At 43.1% G+C, this 18,828-nt stretch overlaps 1 protein-coding gene across 1 annotated transcript in view; it reads right to left on the minus strand.

Moving 5' to 3' along the window:
• Nucleotides 1–2,444: 2,444 nt before the first annotated feature.
• The window catches only part of PLCB1 (phospholipase C beta 1), a 659,574-nt gene continuing 643,190 nt past the window's right edge, over nt 2,445–18,828 (minus strand). Inside the window, exon 32 of the mRNA XM_077812057.1 lies at nt 2,445–2,675. Within this exon, the coding sequence (XP_077668183.1) occupies nt 2,445–2,675 (231 nt within the window). The remainder of the gene's footprint in view (nt 2,676–18,828) is intronic.

Here is an 18,828-nt window from a genome sequence, read left to right on the forward strand (position 1 = left end):
ACAGATATAAAAAATGGGAGTACAGTAAATGGTCAAATACAAACATACTGTAAAATGACTACAACTGATCATATATTTAGTCCAACCATACACTTTTTAAAATATAAATAAAAGGCTAATTTGTATTTGCCCAAGTCTATTTGAAGACTAATGGTGAAGCCCCTGGCTACCCTGAAGTCCCCGGAAGTGTTACCATAAACTTCAGTGGAGTCATGATTTTTACCCTAAGGCAATGATTACTATAATGCAATAGTCTTCAATAGGGTTGTGAACACTGCTATTAGTATATCCTTTCTATAATTTCAACAACCTATGTAATTTTTAGTTTATAAAATGCAGCATTAAATTTACCATTCTAGATTTTTATCGAATGATTAATGCCAATCTTCAAAGTGCAAAAGTAGACTGATTTTTCTAAAATCAAGCTGAAAGTCAGACTTTTGAGTTTTATGGTCATTCAGTTAGTGTAATCATCATCAACCAGAATAGTTTAATCCAAAATATGATCTCCAAAGAATGTGCAATTTTTCTTTTTGCCTGCTCTAAGTTTAAAAAAAACCCATCAAAATACTGTTTGTTTTCTAAGATTTGAACTTATAATATATATACACATATAGGATTTAACTCAAAACTTAAGCTTGATCGGTATTTATTGCTTAAATTTAAATAAAATAAGTTACTTAAAATATTAAAATCCTGAGGGAAAGCAAGTAAAGTAACTTAATTGCTATTATTTATTAAAATGCTTTGCTATGCTACTATTAGACCATTTAAATTTATTTATTTAAAAATACAAATTAAGGCCCAAATCCTGCAAACATGTATGCGAGCATTATTATCCACAGAGTAGTTTCACTGAATCCAATGGGATTATTCATGTGTATAAAGTTACTCATGTGAGTGTTTGCAGGACGTCGGCCTAAGTATGAAAATCTACACATTCTGAGCTTGTTTCTCATTTACACTAAGGGCCCCACTGCTCTGGTACTATAAAGGGGCCTTAAAGTACAAGTAAATTATATTTATGCTCACTTTAAAACTCCTTTACATGACGAGAGCAGTATAAAGTGGCCTTAGTGTAAATGAGAATCAGGCCATATATATTATCATACCCTATATCCTCTTTAACAGGGGATGCCAGAGAATAATATTTTTCTTTCCCTTCTCAAATATCCTGATTTTCAGAAAGTCTTACTAATTATTTTTATATAGATTTCTGAAAATATGCGGTTTATTTCTCTCATGCATATCATACTGTACATAAGCTTGGATTGTTCTTATGTTAAAGTATGGATATATGGATTAACAGATATTTGAAATAACAGGGGTGGGGTTTTTAAATTTGCTTTTAAACTTCAGACGTTAGTAAAACTGAACTGCAGAATTAAAAATGATGGAAGATGTTCCTAAATGTTCAAATCCTGTAGTTTTAAACATTTTTATAACCCTATCAAATTCAGTAAGCTTAAAATATGACACTTAAAATCAATACTTTCAAGTCTGCAAAATATATATCAAATTTATTTGCTAAATGTACTTCAATTTACAACACCAACAACACGAAAAGAATCTTATGATTTAATGTTTGTTTAATATCACTGTAACCCAGAGGTTACAATCTATAAAGGTTTTCTATTCACGTATCCCTGAAACTTTTCATTTTGCCATGAGAGCAGACCGACTGCAAATACATACATGCTGTGTGTGTGTGTGTATGTGTGTGTGTGTGTATATGCTCAAACATATATGCACTCACACAAGTGTACAACATACAAACACTCTCTTTCTCTAAGCAGACTAAGTCCAACTCTTGGTTTTAAACTTACTCTAATCACCACAGTTCCAACAAAGGATTTTTTTCAGCAGCAAATATATTTCTCTCCACATGATAAACATAATATCGAGACAGCAAGCCACCAGTGCTTGCAAAGCTAAAAAGGATCAAATGTTTCAGTGCAAATGTAACATGATGACACAGCTGTCAAGGTGCAGTTAGAAAGCAGGAAACAAAAATGATTAAGTATTGTCATACAATTCCGTAAGGTCAGTATTAGTTTGGGACGCTTTGCATTGGCACTTTAAAAGGAAATCTGTGCACATTTGCCTGTGTACAATACTCTGGTCTTCATTAAACTATCTTAAAAGTGCATAAGGCCTGAAAATTACCCATTGTAAATTGGGGGAGGGGGGAGTATTAACACATTCATTCCCTACTCTCACTGCACTAAGCTTTAGTATAATAAAAAAAAACGAAGCATGAGAGTGAAGACCTTTGCACAATCTCTTTATAAAATGTTTCTTTTTAAAATGTGAACTTCAATACAGATGCCTCCTGCATTCAGAAGCTTTTCAATGGCAGCTCACAACAGGAAACCAGAGAATGGGCAGCATGGGAGTGGCATGCCCTGGCACAATAACTGTTGCTTGTGGGCTGCCCTGGGTAGTTAAAAAGGGGTATCGAACACTTTATCTGGATTATTTTCTTCCGTTTCCTCTTCATTTTGCAGAGGGTTATGGTTCAGTTTTCCACTGTCAGATGTCAGGGAGGAAGTGGCAGAACTGTGGTCTCCGTCTTCACTGATTTTCCCTTTCATGGCATCCTGTACAAACTCCAGAATTTCCAGAGGGAGCCTTTTGAATTTGTCTTGATATTCCTGATCAAGTTCACCTTGTAACTGGAACAAAAACAAAACAGAAACGGTCTTAAATAATTTCTGATGGGAACAATAACCTACAGCACGGGGACACTACAAGCAGGAGAGGAAAAACTTGCAAACTCACCTCCATTTGTTATTTTTACATGATTGGGGGCTTATTTTCAGTTTGTAGGTTTAGTGCTATACCTATGATACACCTAATAATGATCAGACACCTATTAATTATCATGCATCCACTGCAAAGCTGAAGGCAAATACAACCATTTTTACATTTTGTTTTGTTACGACACTCATAGGCACCAAAATCCTGCAAACATGCATGTGCTTAATTTTACTTCTGTTAGTAATAAATAATAATAATACCTAGCTCTTATATGGCACTGTTCATCAACAGATCTCAAAGCGCTTTACACAGGAGGTCAGTATCGTTACCCCATTTTACAGATGGGGAAACTGAAGCACAAAGAAATTAAAGCTCAGATCCAGGAAAGGCACCTTGGGAAAATCATTGGAATCCACAAACCCTGGTTTAGGTGCCTCGGCTCCATATACAATGCATGGGGGGAGAGACAGGTGCCGGAAAATGAAATCCACAAATGCTAGCACAGTAGGCAAGGAGCTGCCTAAACTAACCAGTGTGAGATGCTGGTGAGAAGGGTGTATCCTTAACCCTGCCCCTCTCAGATAGGTCAGTGCCTAGCTCCCTTTGTGATTCATGGCTGGGAAACCTTTCCTGGAATCAGGAGCCTCAGCCATTTCTCTTGCAAGAATACAGCTGAGGGGAGGAGAAGGCCTCTCTTATAACCTTTAGCCCAGTGGTTAGGGGACTCACCTGGGGTATGGGAGATCCCTGTTCCACTGCCCCCTCTATTTGATGAGGAGAAGGGAGATGAACAAGAAATGCCCCAACTAACGGACTACAGAGGCATTCTCAATCTCTCTCGGGCCCAGTGCATATTTCCTTATTTATCCAAAATGGAACAGCTTCAACAGGAGAGACTGAGCCACATCAGAATGTCCCTATTCAAATCCCTTCCTCTCATCAGGCAGAGGGGGAAGTGAACCAGGGTCTTCCACATCCTAGGTGAGTAAGCTAACCACTAGGCTAAAGGTAGGCTGAAAACTGGCCTTTAGGTGCCTAAGTCTCTTTAGACTGTTCTTTAGGTGCCTAAGTGGCATGCTCAAAGTCACCAGCAGTAGAGCCGGCAATAGAAGCCTGAGTCCCAGCACAATGCTCTGTCCACTAGGTCACCTCTTCTTCGGGTGACCTCATCTGCTTACTTGGTTTCAGTTACCAGCGCTATGGCAACCTCTCACAAATCTACCTCTCTGCCCTCAACTTGCCTCCAGCATATCCCACATCTCGGTCTGTCTCTCTGACCCTTCCTCTTGGATGTCTTGCCATCCATGTAAGCTTCCCATGACCCAAACTGACCTCCTTATCTTCACTCCTAAACCCCGGCCACTCCCCCACTTCTTTGTTGTTATTGACAACACCATCATCCTCCCTGTTACTCAAATCCACCACTTCCCAGCTTGAATCCATCTCTAACTCCTTCCTCTCCCTACATACAAGCAGTGTCCAAATCTTGTAGCTTCTTCCTCCTTAGTGTCTAAGATCAGCCCTCTTCTTTCTATCTCTGCTGCTAGAATGCTTGCTCTGGCCCTCATCTCCCATTTTGATTGCGGTAACCATCTGCTCTGGCCTCACGACAGCCATCTTGCCCACCCCCAATCCATATTACTGATGGCTATTAGGGTGACCAGACAGCAAGTGTGAAAAATCGGGATGGAGGTGGGGGTAATAGGGTCCTATAGAAGACAAAGCCCCTAATATCGGGACAGTACCAATAAAATAAGGACAGCTGGTCACCCTCACTGCTGCTGACAAGTCTGAGGAATAAATTATGTATCCCAGATTTCAAATACGTATTTGCATCAGTCTTATTTTGCCATGACATGGGCAGTTACCACTTTGATCACTCTTCTCTTATGCAATGCCTCCTCTTCTTTTTCTTGTGCCCCTTCTCCCTACCCTCTCTCTGTCTTTAAGGGACTTTCCTCTGAGATCACCTAGAAGAGTGTGGGCAATACCTGAGATAAATTAATAAAAAGTATAATAGCAGTAAGTTACAAACTAACACATTGAAACGCCCCTGGAAATTTACTGACAGCCAGTGAAGATTACAGAGCACTATTATGGTATGCTCTCTGCCTGACACGCGACTGAACAACTGAGATGCTGCATTCTGCGCTAGTTTTCATTTCAGAATGGTCTCAATGCGCAGCATGGTGCAGAATGCATTACAATATTCTACTCTGGAGGAGACCAAAGGCAGGGATATTTGCATCAAGGACCACATCCTAGAGAAAAAGGACAGTCATGTTTCACCATGTGTCAAAAGTGCTCTTAGCCACAGCTAGTTATCCAGGAGCAGACCAACATCGCATGAAACTGCTAAATTACAAAATCTGTGCCGCACGTGGCAGATTCCCTCACTCTACTTGGTTTATCAATTCTATTGGTTGCTCCAGCCTACCAACATTCCGTTTATCTTCTCTATATCTAGCCCTCATTCAGTTCACAGTCTCAGACAACCTCTGGACCATTTGTTCAACTCTACCTACCAAGATCAAAGCAACAAAGCTGTAGACATGGGTGTGTTATTACAGTCCACATCTCCTCATTAAGCCTCATACTTCTACACAAATTCTACACAGTGGATATGATGAAATAAACCACGGTGGTAACCCGCATAAGGGAACCCTACAGCAGAAGAGCAGCTGGCCAACGCTACCCATTGGGCTCTCTCACGCTCAAAAAAACCCTCCATCCAGTCCTTCTAGGGGCGGGTCTCAGGTATGTCAACTAAACCATGTGGTCAGTACTATGAAAGGCAACCCAGCACATTCAAAAGCAGCAGCATGGACACTTTATATCCATCCATCATAGATACTACTAGATAATACTTAGTCCTGCCATGAGCACAAGGGACTGGACTAGATAAGCTCTCGAGGTCTCTTCCAGGCCTACTATTCTATGATCATGAGGAGGAGATCACTGACTAATGCAACAAGTGCCTGGTCCATATCTAAGTCTAAAATCTGACTGTTTGGTGTCAAGGCAATTCAGAAACCACTGGAGTTTTCTTGCCACAAACTTCTCAAGGATTTTTTCCAATAACAAGTAGAGACTCTCCAGAATTAAGTCAATAGCTGGCAAGACCGTCAGTGTCAAGCTGTATCAAGCAGTCGTTAAGATCCTTGTTTTATAGGAATCTTCAGAGATGTAGGTGTTAATATTTGTTACAGTTACTCTTAACTCTTAGTGATGAACTCCACATATGGAGATTATTAGCATACATTAAAATCCTTTCCTAACGCAAGGCTTATTGAACTGGGACACATCAGAATATTAGTAAGTTTAATTAAGAAACAGGAATCAACACATTTCTACAAACAGCAATACGATGTACAGAATGCAAGGTTTTCAACTTAATTTGGCCACAAATAATAAAATATTTCATGTTGTAGGACCACATCAATACCTACGGTGATACACCTTACTGTGGATAATGGAATTAGTGTATTGGGGAGACACCCAAGAATGACATATGAAATAGAAATCATTGTACATCCCTGAGAGGTTTATCATTCTGAGCCGCTATTTGTATTGCTCCTAGATTTCCAGATTCCAAGGCCAGAAGGGTCCAATGTGATCATCTAGTCTGACATCTTATATTACACAGGCCATAGAATTTCACCAAAATAATTCCTAGAACTAAACAGCATCAATTTGACGTATGAGTGAGGCAATGGTGTTCAGATCTCCATTACATTTGGTCTAGGTTCAAACCCAAATTAAGACTAAGGTTGAGTTTTGGACTTAAGGGTACTAAAATCTTGTGAGATTTCTGCGATTTTAACTCAAAACATGGTGAAATTGACTTGTAGGATTTTGGCTATAACCAGCCTGGGAAATAGGCCTTTTTCAATTTAGAATCTGATTTGGAATGGAGGCAGAGTTGGATCTGAGGAATTTGCATCTACACTCCTGTGAAATACACAGGAGTGTAGAAAAGGTTTCCAATTTTGGCACATCTCTAATCATATTTTATGATATTCGTGGAAGTCTTGCTCCTGCAGACATAAATGAAAAGGACACCTAGCATAATTACTTGATCTCCTTGAAACTGTCTCTTTAATATATTTTGTTCACAGAGCCAGGTATCTGAAAAATCATACAAACTATAATTTTTGTAGGGCAGGTTTATAGTTTCTGCGTGTGGTTTCTATGACTTTTATCCATCTAGGTCAATTCTGGAGATCCTGACTTCTCATGTTGACATACATCTCTGTATGATTCAAGGTGTAACATGGATTATCAATAGTATTCTCAGATTTGTTCCCTGGGTTCTTGCTTCATGAGCCTTTAAAAAAAGACTTCTGTTAATTCATCCTTCCTCTAGGAGATCTAGTATCTAATATGTGTGAATAAAATAGATTCACCTGTTCGTTATTCATTTTTGGTAATAAAAGGTTGCTTATTAATGGCTTTTATTTATCAAGAATTTCTAAACTTCATTGGGATTGGCCCAAAAAACTTCATTTACTTGTCTATATCCACAGCTTCATCAGCGCTCAAGCCACAGAGGGATCCCAAACTAATTACATGACACAGGACATGCGGTGATCTGGATTCTGTTGTGTGATTTCTTGCAACACTTAGCGTACATAGCCCTTCAGTAATGCAACTCAGATTCTTCAGCTGACTCTTCTTCAGCTGTTTATTCTTGTGCTATGTGAATAACGTAGCTGGAGTCGATGTAGCTTAGGTCGACTTACCCTGGTGTCTTCACTGTGCTGCGTCGATGGGAAACACTCTCTGGTTGACTTCCCTTACTCTCCTGGGGAGCTGGAGCACGGGAGTCAACCGGAGAGCGCTCTGCTGTCGATTTAGCGGGTCTTCACTAGACTCGCTAAATCAACACCTACTGCATCGATTGCAGCAGCGTTGATCTCCCATGGCCACACACCAAGTTCGTGCCAGCACAGGAATTGTGAGCACATGATCTTTAGCCTAGAGCGCAATCCCTTGTACCCAAACTGCCTCTCAGCTGGAAAATAAAAGTCTTCAGGGTTCTTGGTTAAAACCACTGTTTGAAAAGGGGCATGGAGCAGGGAGAGGTCTGAGCAGGACTGCCTGGGAGCACGGGAGTGAAAGCTAACCTGATTCATTCAGCTTAAAGTAAGGGAAAAGCATTGAGGAAAGAAAATAAATGCTGTGATTTATACAGTTTATAATTTTTATGTTACGTAAACCCCAAATTAATTTTAAACTTACTAAAATGGAGCACATGCTAAGAGGTCAATACTAAAAAAAAACCCAACTTGGGTCAGACAGAATTACCAAGCATAGAAGCAGAAACTGTGGTTTCAAACTTATTCTGACCAACCTCTCTAGACCTCTGCATACTTCCAGCATGATCTAATGAACTTCTGCTTCCACCAAGAACAAAAATAACAGGATCACATGAAAAACCCCAGCACAAGTTACCAGGAGGATTGTAGTTCACATGGAGTGTATTGGGTAAAAATAAAGATGAATCCCCACAATGCTGAATAAGATCAGATTCATAGCGCTCAGAGTTATCTTGTTAGTGAGTTTAAGAGTAGAATACTGATTTCGTCAGTTCTCAGTATTTGAAATCTAATTTATCCTCACGCTCTTGCTGGTGAAACTGTTTTTCATTTCAGGTAGCATGAAAGAAATGGCTGGGGTAATTTGTTATGGGAATCAGATCATCACATAATAAAATACTTTAGCTCTCAGAAGCACAACATAGTTAAGAAAATCTCGGCATTAGTCTAAGCACATGGTAACAAATCGGCAGCTGCATACATAGACACATATGGTCATTGTGGGGGCCCTACCAAATTCACGACCATGAAAAACACGTCACAGACTGTGAAATCTGCTCTTTTGTGTGCTTTTACCATATACTATACAGTGAATACAGATTTCACGGGGGTGACCAGGGTTTCTCAAATTGGGTGTCATGATAGAAAAGGGAGTTGCGGGGGTGGAGGGTGTCACAAAGTTATTTTAGCGGGTCATGGTATTGCCACCCTTACTTTGGCGCTGCCTTCAGAGCTGGGGGGTTGCCCGACAGCAGCAGCGCAGAAGTAAGGGTGGCAATACCATACCATGCCATCCTTACTTATATTATTTAATGGGATTTTCCCCCCAACTTCTTTGAACTCAAAATAACTGAAGGGGTGTGTGGTGGTCACCCCACCCCCTGAGAAAAGGGCTGGAACAGGCCTTTTGAGGCTGCACAGACCGGCAGCCAATCAATAAAGGCCTGTGGAGGGCAAATCAGGGGAAGGAAAAGGCAGCCAATGAGGGCTGGGCGAGGCCCTATATAAAGGCTGCCTAGCAGAGAAGAAGGGAGTCTCTCCCTGACTAGCAAGGGAGGAGGACTGGCTCCTGAGCTAGGGAGCAAGCACCTTGGACAGAGCAGTGCTGGGCAGGCTCCGGGGAGCAGGAGAGAGCTCCAGCCCCGTTACCTGCCAGGCTGCAGACCCTGCTACAAAGGGCCTAGAAGGTGCACGGATCCAAAGTGGAAGTGGCCCAGGGAAGACTAGGCGGACAAGAGGGGAACGAAGGAGAGCAGAAAGAGGCTGCCGCTAGAGGGTTCCTGGGTCGGGACCCAGAGTAGCGGGCGGACCTGGGTCCTCCCCCTTATATTGCACCTGGCCATGGAAGACGGGGGCCAATACAGACTGCAACTTGCCCCTGGAGCTAAGGGGCTAGACTTTGGGTTGTGGTTGGCCACTGAGGCAGGTGCGAGTCCCACAGACTGCTGTTAATCATCCCCCCCCTTCTCCCGCCCCAGAAGGGGGTGAGTCTGGAGTAGTGGGCACTGACGGAGGGCAGTGTCCTGAAGCAGACGCCACCGAGCAGGGAGCAACGCAGATCCTAGGGCAGCAGAACAGACAACGGGCAAGACACCCCATGCTGAGGGTGCCCCGCAGCAGACAGAGCTAATTCCCGGAACAAGTAGCGGGAGTCTTGACCCCGTCACAGGGTGTTGTTTAAAGAGCATAGAAAAAAATTCCCTTCCCGGCAGAAGCCAAGCGTGGCGAATGCAAGCCTTAAAGGCAAATGTTTTGAAGACTTGTGTCTAAAACAGTTTTGTATCCATAACAATTGTAGGCTTTAGCAAGCATCCCGCATAATATTTAATTCTATCTGAATGTTCCCATCTGCCTTTTGGTCGACTGATGAACGAAGCAATTAAATTAATTTCTTCCATGCATTGTGTGGGATAAACTGCATTCATTTTGAATGCAGGTGATATATCAGTGACTATATTGATTATTAATAAAAGTGGGATTGCACCAGCAGTTCAGTATAATAAACGACTGTTTTAAATTCATGTTTCCATTTTCACAAGCCACTAGGAACGACGGTTTGTTTCCCCAACACCAGGGAGCTGTTAAAGCTGTGGATCAGGAAAAGCATATGTCTGTAACAGAACTATTGTGCTTGAAACCACTTTTTATTTGCCCTCACACTTCTCTGAGCCTGCTAAAGCGCCACAGACTTGTTTTCATGCCTGCAAACATTTGACCTACGTGCCCAAAGACAATTTTGAGTAGCAGAGTCGGGGCTTTTATGACAGCATCAAACAACAAATACGCACTATGTCCACATCCTCAATTTAGCTCCCAAAACAGTGCATTCCGGACTCCCAGATTAAGGGGACAGAGAGCAAACGCGCTGCTACTTTTCGTTTTCAGAGCTTACTTAATTAGAGAGCCGTTTGAGAGGGATACGGAATTAAAGGCTGCGTAGCAAGAATTGTAAAAAGCAGATTGAAATTGAGGAGCAGAGCTTAGGGATCAAGTGATCTATAGTCAACAATTGTTTTTCTTTTCTATTTTGAAACAGCAAGAGTTTCTTACTAAGGTCCCTGCTATTCCTGCCACCAAGCAGAAGCCTACTGGCATGGCATGGAAGTGTCATCTCCATGGCATTGTTCTCCTCCCCGGTCTCCTTCTTGACCCTGCAGAGAACCATCTGTGGAGCTCACCCGACTTGGTGAAATAAAGAGTATCTTTTTTTAGTAAGTGCAAACTAACACAAGAGCAAATGGGGCCCACGTGTTAATACCTGGACTTCAACAAACTACACACGGTCAGTATAGATAAGGATGAAAAGAAACCATTCTGGCCACTAGAGAATCATCTCCAAAGAACCTGGTATGTGGAGTAATTAGGGATGACATAAAGGCTCTAACAATGATGGTACAGAGACAACTTGGCTCTGCATTAGGCTATGTAAGTGACTCATGGTGCACGCACTTCTTTTAACTGACTAGGAAACAGCACAATTCTCCCACTGATGACTGCTGCCATCTGACAAGAACATCCAAAGCTCAGCAGATGCCCACTGCCGCCCTTCCAAATCACACTCAATATCCTGGGAAATTGTTCATTTCCCAGGACATTAAGTGTGATTTGGAAGGGGGGTAAGCATGCCCTTCCCACCGCGGACAGCATCGTCTTCAGGGCTCTTCCAGGGGCAACACTTTACAGGTGCCAATGTCTGGGGAACACTCAGCTGCAGTTCACTCAGAACACTCAGTTCACTCAGCTGCAGCAAGGAAGACAGCAGGCCCAAGAGAGCAGGGCCTGCTAAACCCAACTCCTCTGCTTCCCACCAGACCAGCCTTCTGGGACTTCAGATCCCAGTTTGCCCCATGGGGGATGAGAGTAGCAGAAGCTCCAGCCCATAAAGGCCACTCCCCCCAGAGGAATCTCACTCAGCAGCAACAGGGTCCCACCGTCACAGCCTCCAGCACCTTGACAACACTTTCAGTCATTCCTCTGCCACTCTCTCTGCCTTTGCAAGATCTCGAAGAACTTTTGTTTATAAACCGCAAACCTATAGAGTTAAACAACGCACAATAAACCACCCAGTGCCCTTTACAAACCTAGCCAGCCCCAAAACCTTCTGTTCCCCCATCTGACCTTTCTTTTACGCCCTCTTATGCCCTTCTTTTGTCTTCTCATGTTTCTCACTCATGTTGTCTTAATTTAATTCCTGTTCCTCTTAAAGCCAAACATTTTTGCCATTGACTTCAGTGGATGCAGGATTATGCCCTTAAATTCTGATCCTGTAAACATTTACACGCTTGCTTCAAGTTAAGCACAAGTTATCCTGATGACTTGAATGGTTCTGCTCATCTTAATAAAGTCAAGCATGTGCATAACTGTTTGCAGGATCAAGGCTTTAGATTGTGTGACTGGTGAAATGAATTAGCTTGTCGACAGGTACCTAGACCCAAGGCGATAGATACATTGCATATATGTATTTAATGGGATCCTTGGTGAAAGCAGGTGTATTATGGCACTCTAGGTATTGTGTGGAGATACAGTAACCCCAAGCGCTGTGCTACTGTCTTCATCATGGCAAATCCCGAAAGGATATACCCTGCTTGCAGATTTAGTGCCACATGGATCAATCTCTAGTCAGGTAATTAATGTGTTCATGCCACGGAAGGTTTTGATGAGCACCAGATTGCTGGCGGTGTAGCAGCATTCCTTATTCAACATGCTTTGTAATTCATTGGCCTTCCAACGTGTCTGTACCAAGAAAGCTGCCAAAACCAAACCAGTGCTGATGGAGATGGTTGTGGGTTCAGCTTTGAATATTCTCATTTCTGATCCTGTCCTGCCATTTAATGTGGAGCCGTTGATGAAGGTGACCAGAATAAAAATCTCAAGCCACCGCTCTTCAACCTTCCTCGGTGCCCATCTTTCACTGCCGTACAACAGAATTGGTATGAGGTTCCATAGCTCCACCGCTTCGGAGCAAGCTTGATGTCAGGACAGGTCCCACAGAGGTCACTGAGGGTACGTTTGCATTGGAGCTGGGAGCAAGCGGGGTGGACCGACTCGTGCTAGCTCCACTTGAGCTAGCGTGCTAAAAATAGCAGTGTGGACATTGCAGCTCCGGTGGATCCTTGGGTTAGCCACCCAATCTCAGATGCAGGGTGTTGGGTGGGCTTGAGAGCACATGCTGCCCCCTAAGCCACAACCTCTACTCTGCTATTTTTAGCATGCTAGCTCGAGCCAAGCTAGCACAAGTCTCTCTTCCTTTTAGGTAGTTTTCGTAGCCTATGTTATACAGGAGATCAGACTATATATAATCTAGTGGTCCCTTCTGGCCTTAAATGCTATGACTATGAGCTGGGATGGAGACGTGCTCCCAGCTGCTGTGTACACATACCCTGGCGGGGCCAAAACACGGCAGCAGGGGCTGCTGTATGAGTATCCACCTCTTTGGAGCATCCTCCAACACGGTCTATCCCACCTCTCAAGTATATGCTAGTTGCCACCCGCTCAATCTCCCATCCAGACAGATTAACACTGAACTCCTTGTAATCTGAAGCTGGAGACGGCTTGATGGAAATGGCCAGAGACTTAGTTTTATCCAGGTTACTAACAGACCGGTGCACGCTGCTTCTTGCCTGACCAGATTGCTTCATGCGACTGTAACCCCGATTAAATTAATGGATTTGTGAAGTTAATCGGGTCCTTAAATAAGGCTCTTAGATTGCAGTTCTTTGGTGAAGGGACTTTACCTGTTGTTTGTTCAGCAAACTGCCACCTACTTCAAGGGCTAATTAATAAATAAGTGTGACTGGTGAAACGCATCAGCAATCCTTTGTCAAATAAAATTGTTACCAACTAAAAAAACCCAAAAACCAAAAAACCAGACACCTAGATCCAAGAGGATAGATACATTAGCAATACATATCTCTTTATAGGATCCATAGTAAAATCATGTTATTATAGCAGCCTGGGTATTGTGTGAAGATTCAGGAAGCTCAGCTCAATACTGGCTGTATTTGCACATTTCAGATCTCTTATATTTCCTTCAAATGGACGGATTACTCTGAAATGTCTGGGGATTTTTTCATGGTCCCTTTGTTTTCTACTTCTCTAACATTTCCTCAGTTAATTCTCATGCAAAATCCCGCTCTGGGCCTTTTAAGCTGTATATCTGGAACTACTCTTGTTTCTGATTAATATTTTGTGTACTTGCAGTTTAACTGTTTGCTTTTGTAGCTAGAAGGCTTTCTTAAGCTGTCGGTGATTTTTTTTATGACTATAAATATGTGACATGCATCTCGTGATAAAAATAAACGGAGAGAATTTGAACTGGTATGAAAGGGGAAAAAAATCCCTCTTCCCTGACTATGCATGATGACGTTGGGCCAGATTTTGCTTTTTACACCATCATGAAACTGAAGTAAGTTCACTGCAAGCTACTTATGGCCGGAGTCTTCTCTATTTCACTGGAAGAAATCCAGAGAAACTCCATTGACATCTGCCTCTCTATTGCCACATTCTGCACTCTGTTTCCCCGGTGAGGATCCTGGGTAAGTAACTTCTCTGACATCACTCAACAGAAGCTGCAATATAAGCTCTGATTTAGTTCTTTCATAAAGTGCTATGCACTTTATGGCACTGCATTAAAGACTAACACAGTGATTTCTCCATTGCCTTCTAATGATGGCTATTTATTCCCTTCCATGGAGCTTCCAGTATGCCCTCTGAATAGGCAGTTGACTATCAGACAGCAGAACCCTTCTAAAGGGTATCATTATTTTAACTATCTGCTCAAAAGTGCTTAACAGTCTCTTGGAAACCCTTTCTCACAATTAAATCTTGAGATTATGACAGAGCCGATCTATTCCAGAAATGTTTCAAGTCCCTTGCCTGCTAGAGTTCTCTGCACTCTGAAAGCTGAACAGCCTTCCTTGCAGCTAAGGTGAATGTGTCTTGAGTGCAGTGGGATCTACAGGGTCAGTTATACAGTCTCTGTTGCCTAAAAGCACTGCTGTCCTGCAGGGGGAGAGGTTGGGTTCTTTTTGGAGGAGAAGAGATATGTAGGAAGACAGTAAAGCTTGGAATACTCTTCTCTGGAGGCCAGAAATGACAAGACATAATAGGCGATACACAGCAGTAGTAATAATAATAATACCTCGCTCTTATATAACGCCTTTTCAACTTTAAATCTCAAAGCACTTTCCAAAGGAATCAATGTCATTATCCTATGATACTATAAAATGCTCTGAGGGCAACTGGCCCCTCTTGTGGATCCCTTGCAATTCTAAACAGGTATCTGAACACAATTGAACAGTGCTTTTCAGTTTTTGAACTTTAACTTCATAATGCATCATTCTAGCATGGCCTGTCTGAAACGCCGTGTGGCATCATAATGCATCATTCTAGCATGGCTGACTTCTGGTCGCGTCTGGCTACTTCCTTCCACTGCGTCATTCTGATTTACGCTTTACTCTCCCCAGCAACCAAAACCCTCAGGCACCCCCTACAGCAACAAGAGCTCTCACTGCATAAAACCCCCCAAACAGCAGCAGTAAGCTTCAGAGCCGGGTCTAGAGACTTGGGCTCATAATGGTGCTAAAAATAGCAGTGTAAATGTTCTGTTCAGGCTGGAGCCTGGGCTCTGAGATCCAACCCCCTCACCAGGTTTCAGAGCCCGAATTCCAGCCCAACCGGGAACGTCCACACTGCTATTTTTAGCAGCGTAGCCCAAGGCTGTAGACCTGGGCTCTGAGACTGCCACAGGTTGTTTGTTTTTGCAGTGTAGACTTAGCTGAAGATTTTGCACCTGAGAGTACTGTCCCATTGGCTGGGGGGACACACCAATTTAGTACAATTTTTATACCTATTATTGTTGGAGAATTGCATGGGATTTTAGTTGACTTTTTCACACTGATAAAACCCTATACAGCTCTTTGACATTTTCCCTGCTTAGTGACAAGATGAGCCTGATGTGTCACTACACTTGTATGTGTCAGGAAGGAGACTCTGCAGCACAGAGTTTGTTTGAAAAGTCTGTTCTGCAAATTACCGAGCAGATGTTCTGTTAATATCTTGTTAAAAATGAGTGGTTTTAGACTAGAAACCAGCCTCTCTATGATTAAAGATCAAAGCCATGGAAGTGTCATTGAAACCCCTTTCAAGTAGTTATAGTTCTGTAATCCTTTGCAACGAAATCCTTTGTTCTGAAAGGTTTCTTAACTAGCTCACTAACAACGCTAGCCTGGATTTGCACTCCACGTAACCAGAGATTCTGTACTGAATCTCACTGGAGGTTTCCATTTATCTGTGGCATTTTAATGGGCAATCCACAGTTTTCTCGCACAGCAGCTGATGAGAAAGTCTATTCAGAGTCTGACCTTGTACTGATCATCATGGCCTCTGAGACCCCAATATTAACCATCCAAATGTGCATGTGAGGATTACAGGTATAGCCAAATGCTCAAATCAGCTAGAAAGAACAGGGTAATGCACTTCTTTTATGTGGCAATACCCATCGTGTTTACAGATGGAATGGCTACAGAGCATTACTCAGTGCTCTGAGTGGGAGCCGTGTTGGTCTGTATCAGCAAAAAGAATGAGGAGTACTTGTGGCATAAATTTGTTAGTCTCTAAGGTGCCACAAGGACTCCTGGTTGCTTATTACTCAGTGCTGTGATTCTAGCAGAGCTCCTTGATTTATCTCTCAGCTTAATGGCACACGGTAGAATTGCCACATTGATTAACAACTCCTTGAGTCCTTGCGAATCACTGCTCTCTTCTGCCTCTCAGTGTTATCGTCTCTCATAAATTCTGTAGCGTCAAAAGATTATTTTAAACGGTATAAACGAGCGAAACTTTTTGATAAAGTAACCTCCCTTTTCCACACCCCACCACCTATCTATGAGCATTGCACTTAGCAGACAAGTCCACACAGGAGCTTGGGGCGCTTTGTTTAAAAAGATTCTTTGTCACATAGTTGTTTACTAAAGAAGGTTTCTCTTAAAGTAAATATTAATTTGTACTGAACAGGTGCATATGTTAATTGGAGATAAATTAAATGTCAGATCATCTCTCTCCAGGAAGGTTTGCACAAGTCTGGAATACTTTGAAATTTTTTTTCAAATAAGCTTTTTATTAACTTTTCTCTATCAAATGGCATAAAAACAAGAATAATTTTGCCCACTATGAAAACAAAACTACCTCTGGGACAAGACTCGACAACTGTTCAGTAGTGCCTGGCAACACTACACAAAAAATTAGAGCAGGAACATTATAGATTTTTGGGTAAAATTTTCAAGTGTGCCTAAGTGGTTTAGGAGCCTAAACTCCATTTTTTCAAAAGAGATGTAGGCACCTAAGAACCTACGTCCCATTGACTTTCAATGAGACTTAGGCTCAGAAGCTGAGATTTTTAAAGGCATTTAGGCATTGCTGCGCTTTTTAGCATTGCAACACTGAATTGATTTAGGAGCGTCAATCTCATTTTCAAAGTGATTTAGGAACTTCAGTACCTAATTCCCATTGACTGTCAATAAGAGTTTGGCTCCTAAGTGTCTCAATCACTTTTGAAAATGAGATATAAGCCCTGAAATCAGTTAGGCATTGCAACACTGAGAGCAGCAACGTCTACATCGCTTTAAAAATCTGGGCCCTAAGTCACACAGACCCACAGCACCTCTCAGTGATGCAGCTTTTGTGATGCTCTGAGTTTGAGTTTAGCAAACAGATAAGGGCCTGGCTACACTTGCAGATGTAGAGCGCTTTGAGTTAAACCAGCCTTCGGAGAGCGCAGTAGGGAAAGCGCTGCAGTCTGTCCACACTGACCGCTTCAAGCGCACTGGCATGGCCACATCTGCGGCACTTGCAGCGGCATTGGGAGTGGCGCATTATGGGCAGCTATCCCAGCATGCAAGTGGCTGCAACTTGCTTTTCAAATGGGGGGCGGGTGGGGTGGAATGTGACAGGGAGTGTGTTGTGTGTATGTGGGGGGAGAGAGAGTGGGTTTTTGGGGGGGCTGAGAGCATGTCAGCATCCTGTCTTGTGAGTTCAGACAGCAGCAGACCCCCCTCGCTCCCCCGCCTCTCTCTCTCACACACAGCATTCCACAGGAATGGTTGCTTTGTCTCGGAGCAGATAAGCAGCTGGCTGTCAGAGAAGGAGCTTTCAAAGGGCATATCCGCATTCCTACAGCCGATTCCAAACAATGACAAGAGTGGCCACTTGACTTAAGGGGATTATGGGACGTTTCCGGAGGCTGATCGGAGCGCAGTGAAGCAACACCTTGTTCACACTGGCGCTGCGGGACTCCAGCGAGGGCGCAGCAAACGTTATTCCACTCGCCGAGGTGGAGTACCAGCAGTGCGGTAGCCGCGGAGTCAGAGCACTCTACGTGCTTTGCCAGTGTGGACAGGTAGTGAGCTAGTGCGCCCGGGGCTCCTTTATTGCGCTGTAACTCGCAAGTGTAGCCAAGCCCTAAGGCTCAGACTCTATTCACAACCTCATGTAATGGAACCTCGCTTCCCCCGACTGCACCACTCAGGTTCTTGGAGCCTTCAGTGCTCCCATCCTCCCATCTCTACACCCGAGAGAGGCGTGAAACCAAGCAGGAGTTAGTATAGCTAGAGGCTGAGGTACAGTATCAGCTGGGTGTTTAAAATACAAGCCTCTCTTCCTTCAGGCAGGTCTGTTTACAAACCAAGTCCTGTGGCGAAAGAGGCCTTCCCACAATGGATGGAGAACACTCCCATCCCAGTCACAGTGGTTGTGCCCCTATTACTTCCACGGCTGTTAGAGCACTGCAGGAATGCTGTCCCCTCATTGTGTGTATTTGTTTTCTTCCTTCTTTACTGATTTTTTTTTTAAAATCTCAAGCTGGGGACACCACTTTGGCACCACAGTCCCTTTAAACTATTCAGTGTCATTCCCAATTGTGCAGTCTGGCTGGGCAGTCAGACCATGGCCTTGGGGAAAAGGAAGATCTGGAATAACCCATCAAGCGTTCTGCAGATGGGAAATTCCCCTACTTCAAACCAGGAACAGCCATCACAGCTGCCTGTGGTACTTCTGAAGGTCAGCAGTACAGAGGGACTTTATCCTCGTCTAGTCACCTGCACTTGGGTACTGCTGAGGAGCAGATGAGCAATCCCATAGGGGCTTGATCCAGCACCCACTGAAGTGGATAGAAATCTTGCCATTGACCTTAAGTATGTCTTTGGTATGATGTTTTCCCATTCAGACTCCTAGTTCCATTTTGAGAGGATTTTAG

The sequence above is a fragment of the Eretmochelys imbricata genome, chromosome 3, assembly GCF_965152235.1.
Source record: "Eretmochelys imbricata isolate rEreImb1 chromosome 3, rEreImb1.hap1, whole genome shotgun sequence".
NCBI classification, from domain to species: Eukaryota; Metazoa; Chordata; order Testudines; family Cheloniidae; genus Eretmochelys; species Eretmochelys imbricata.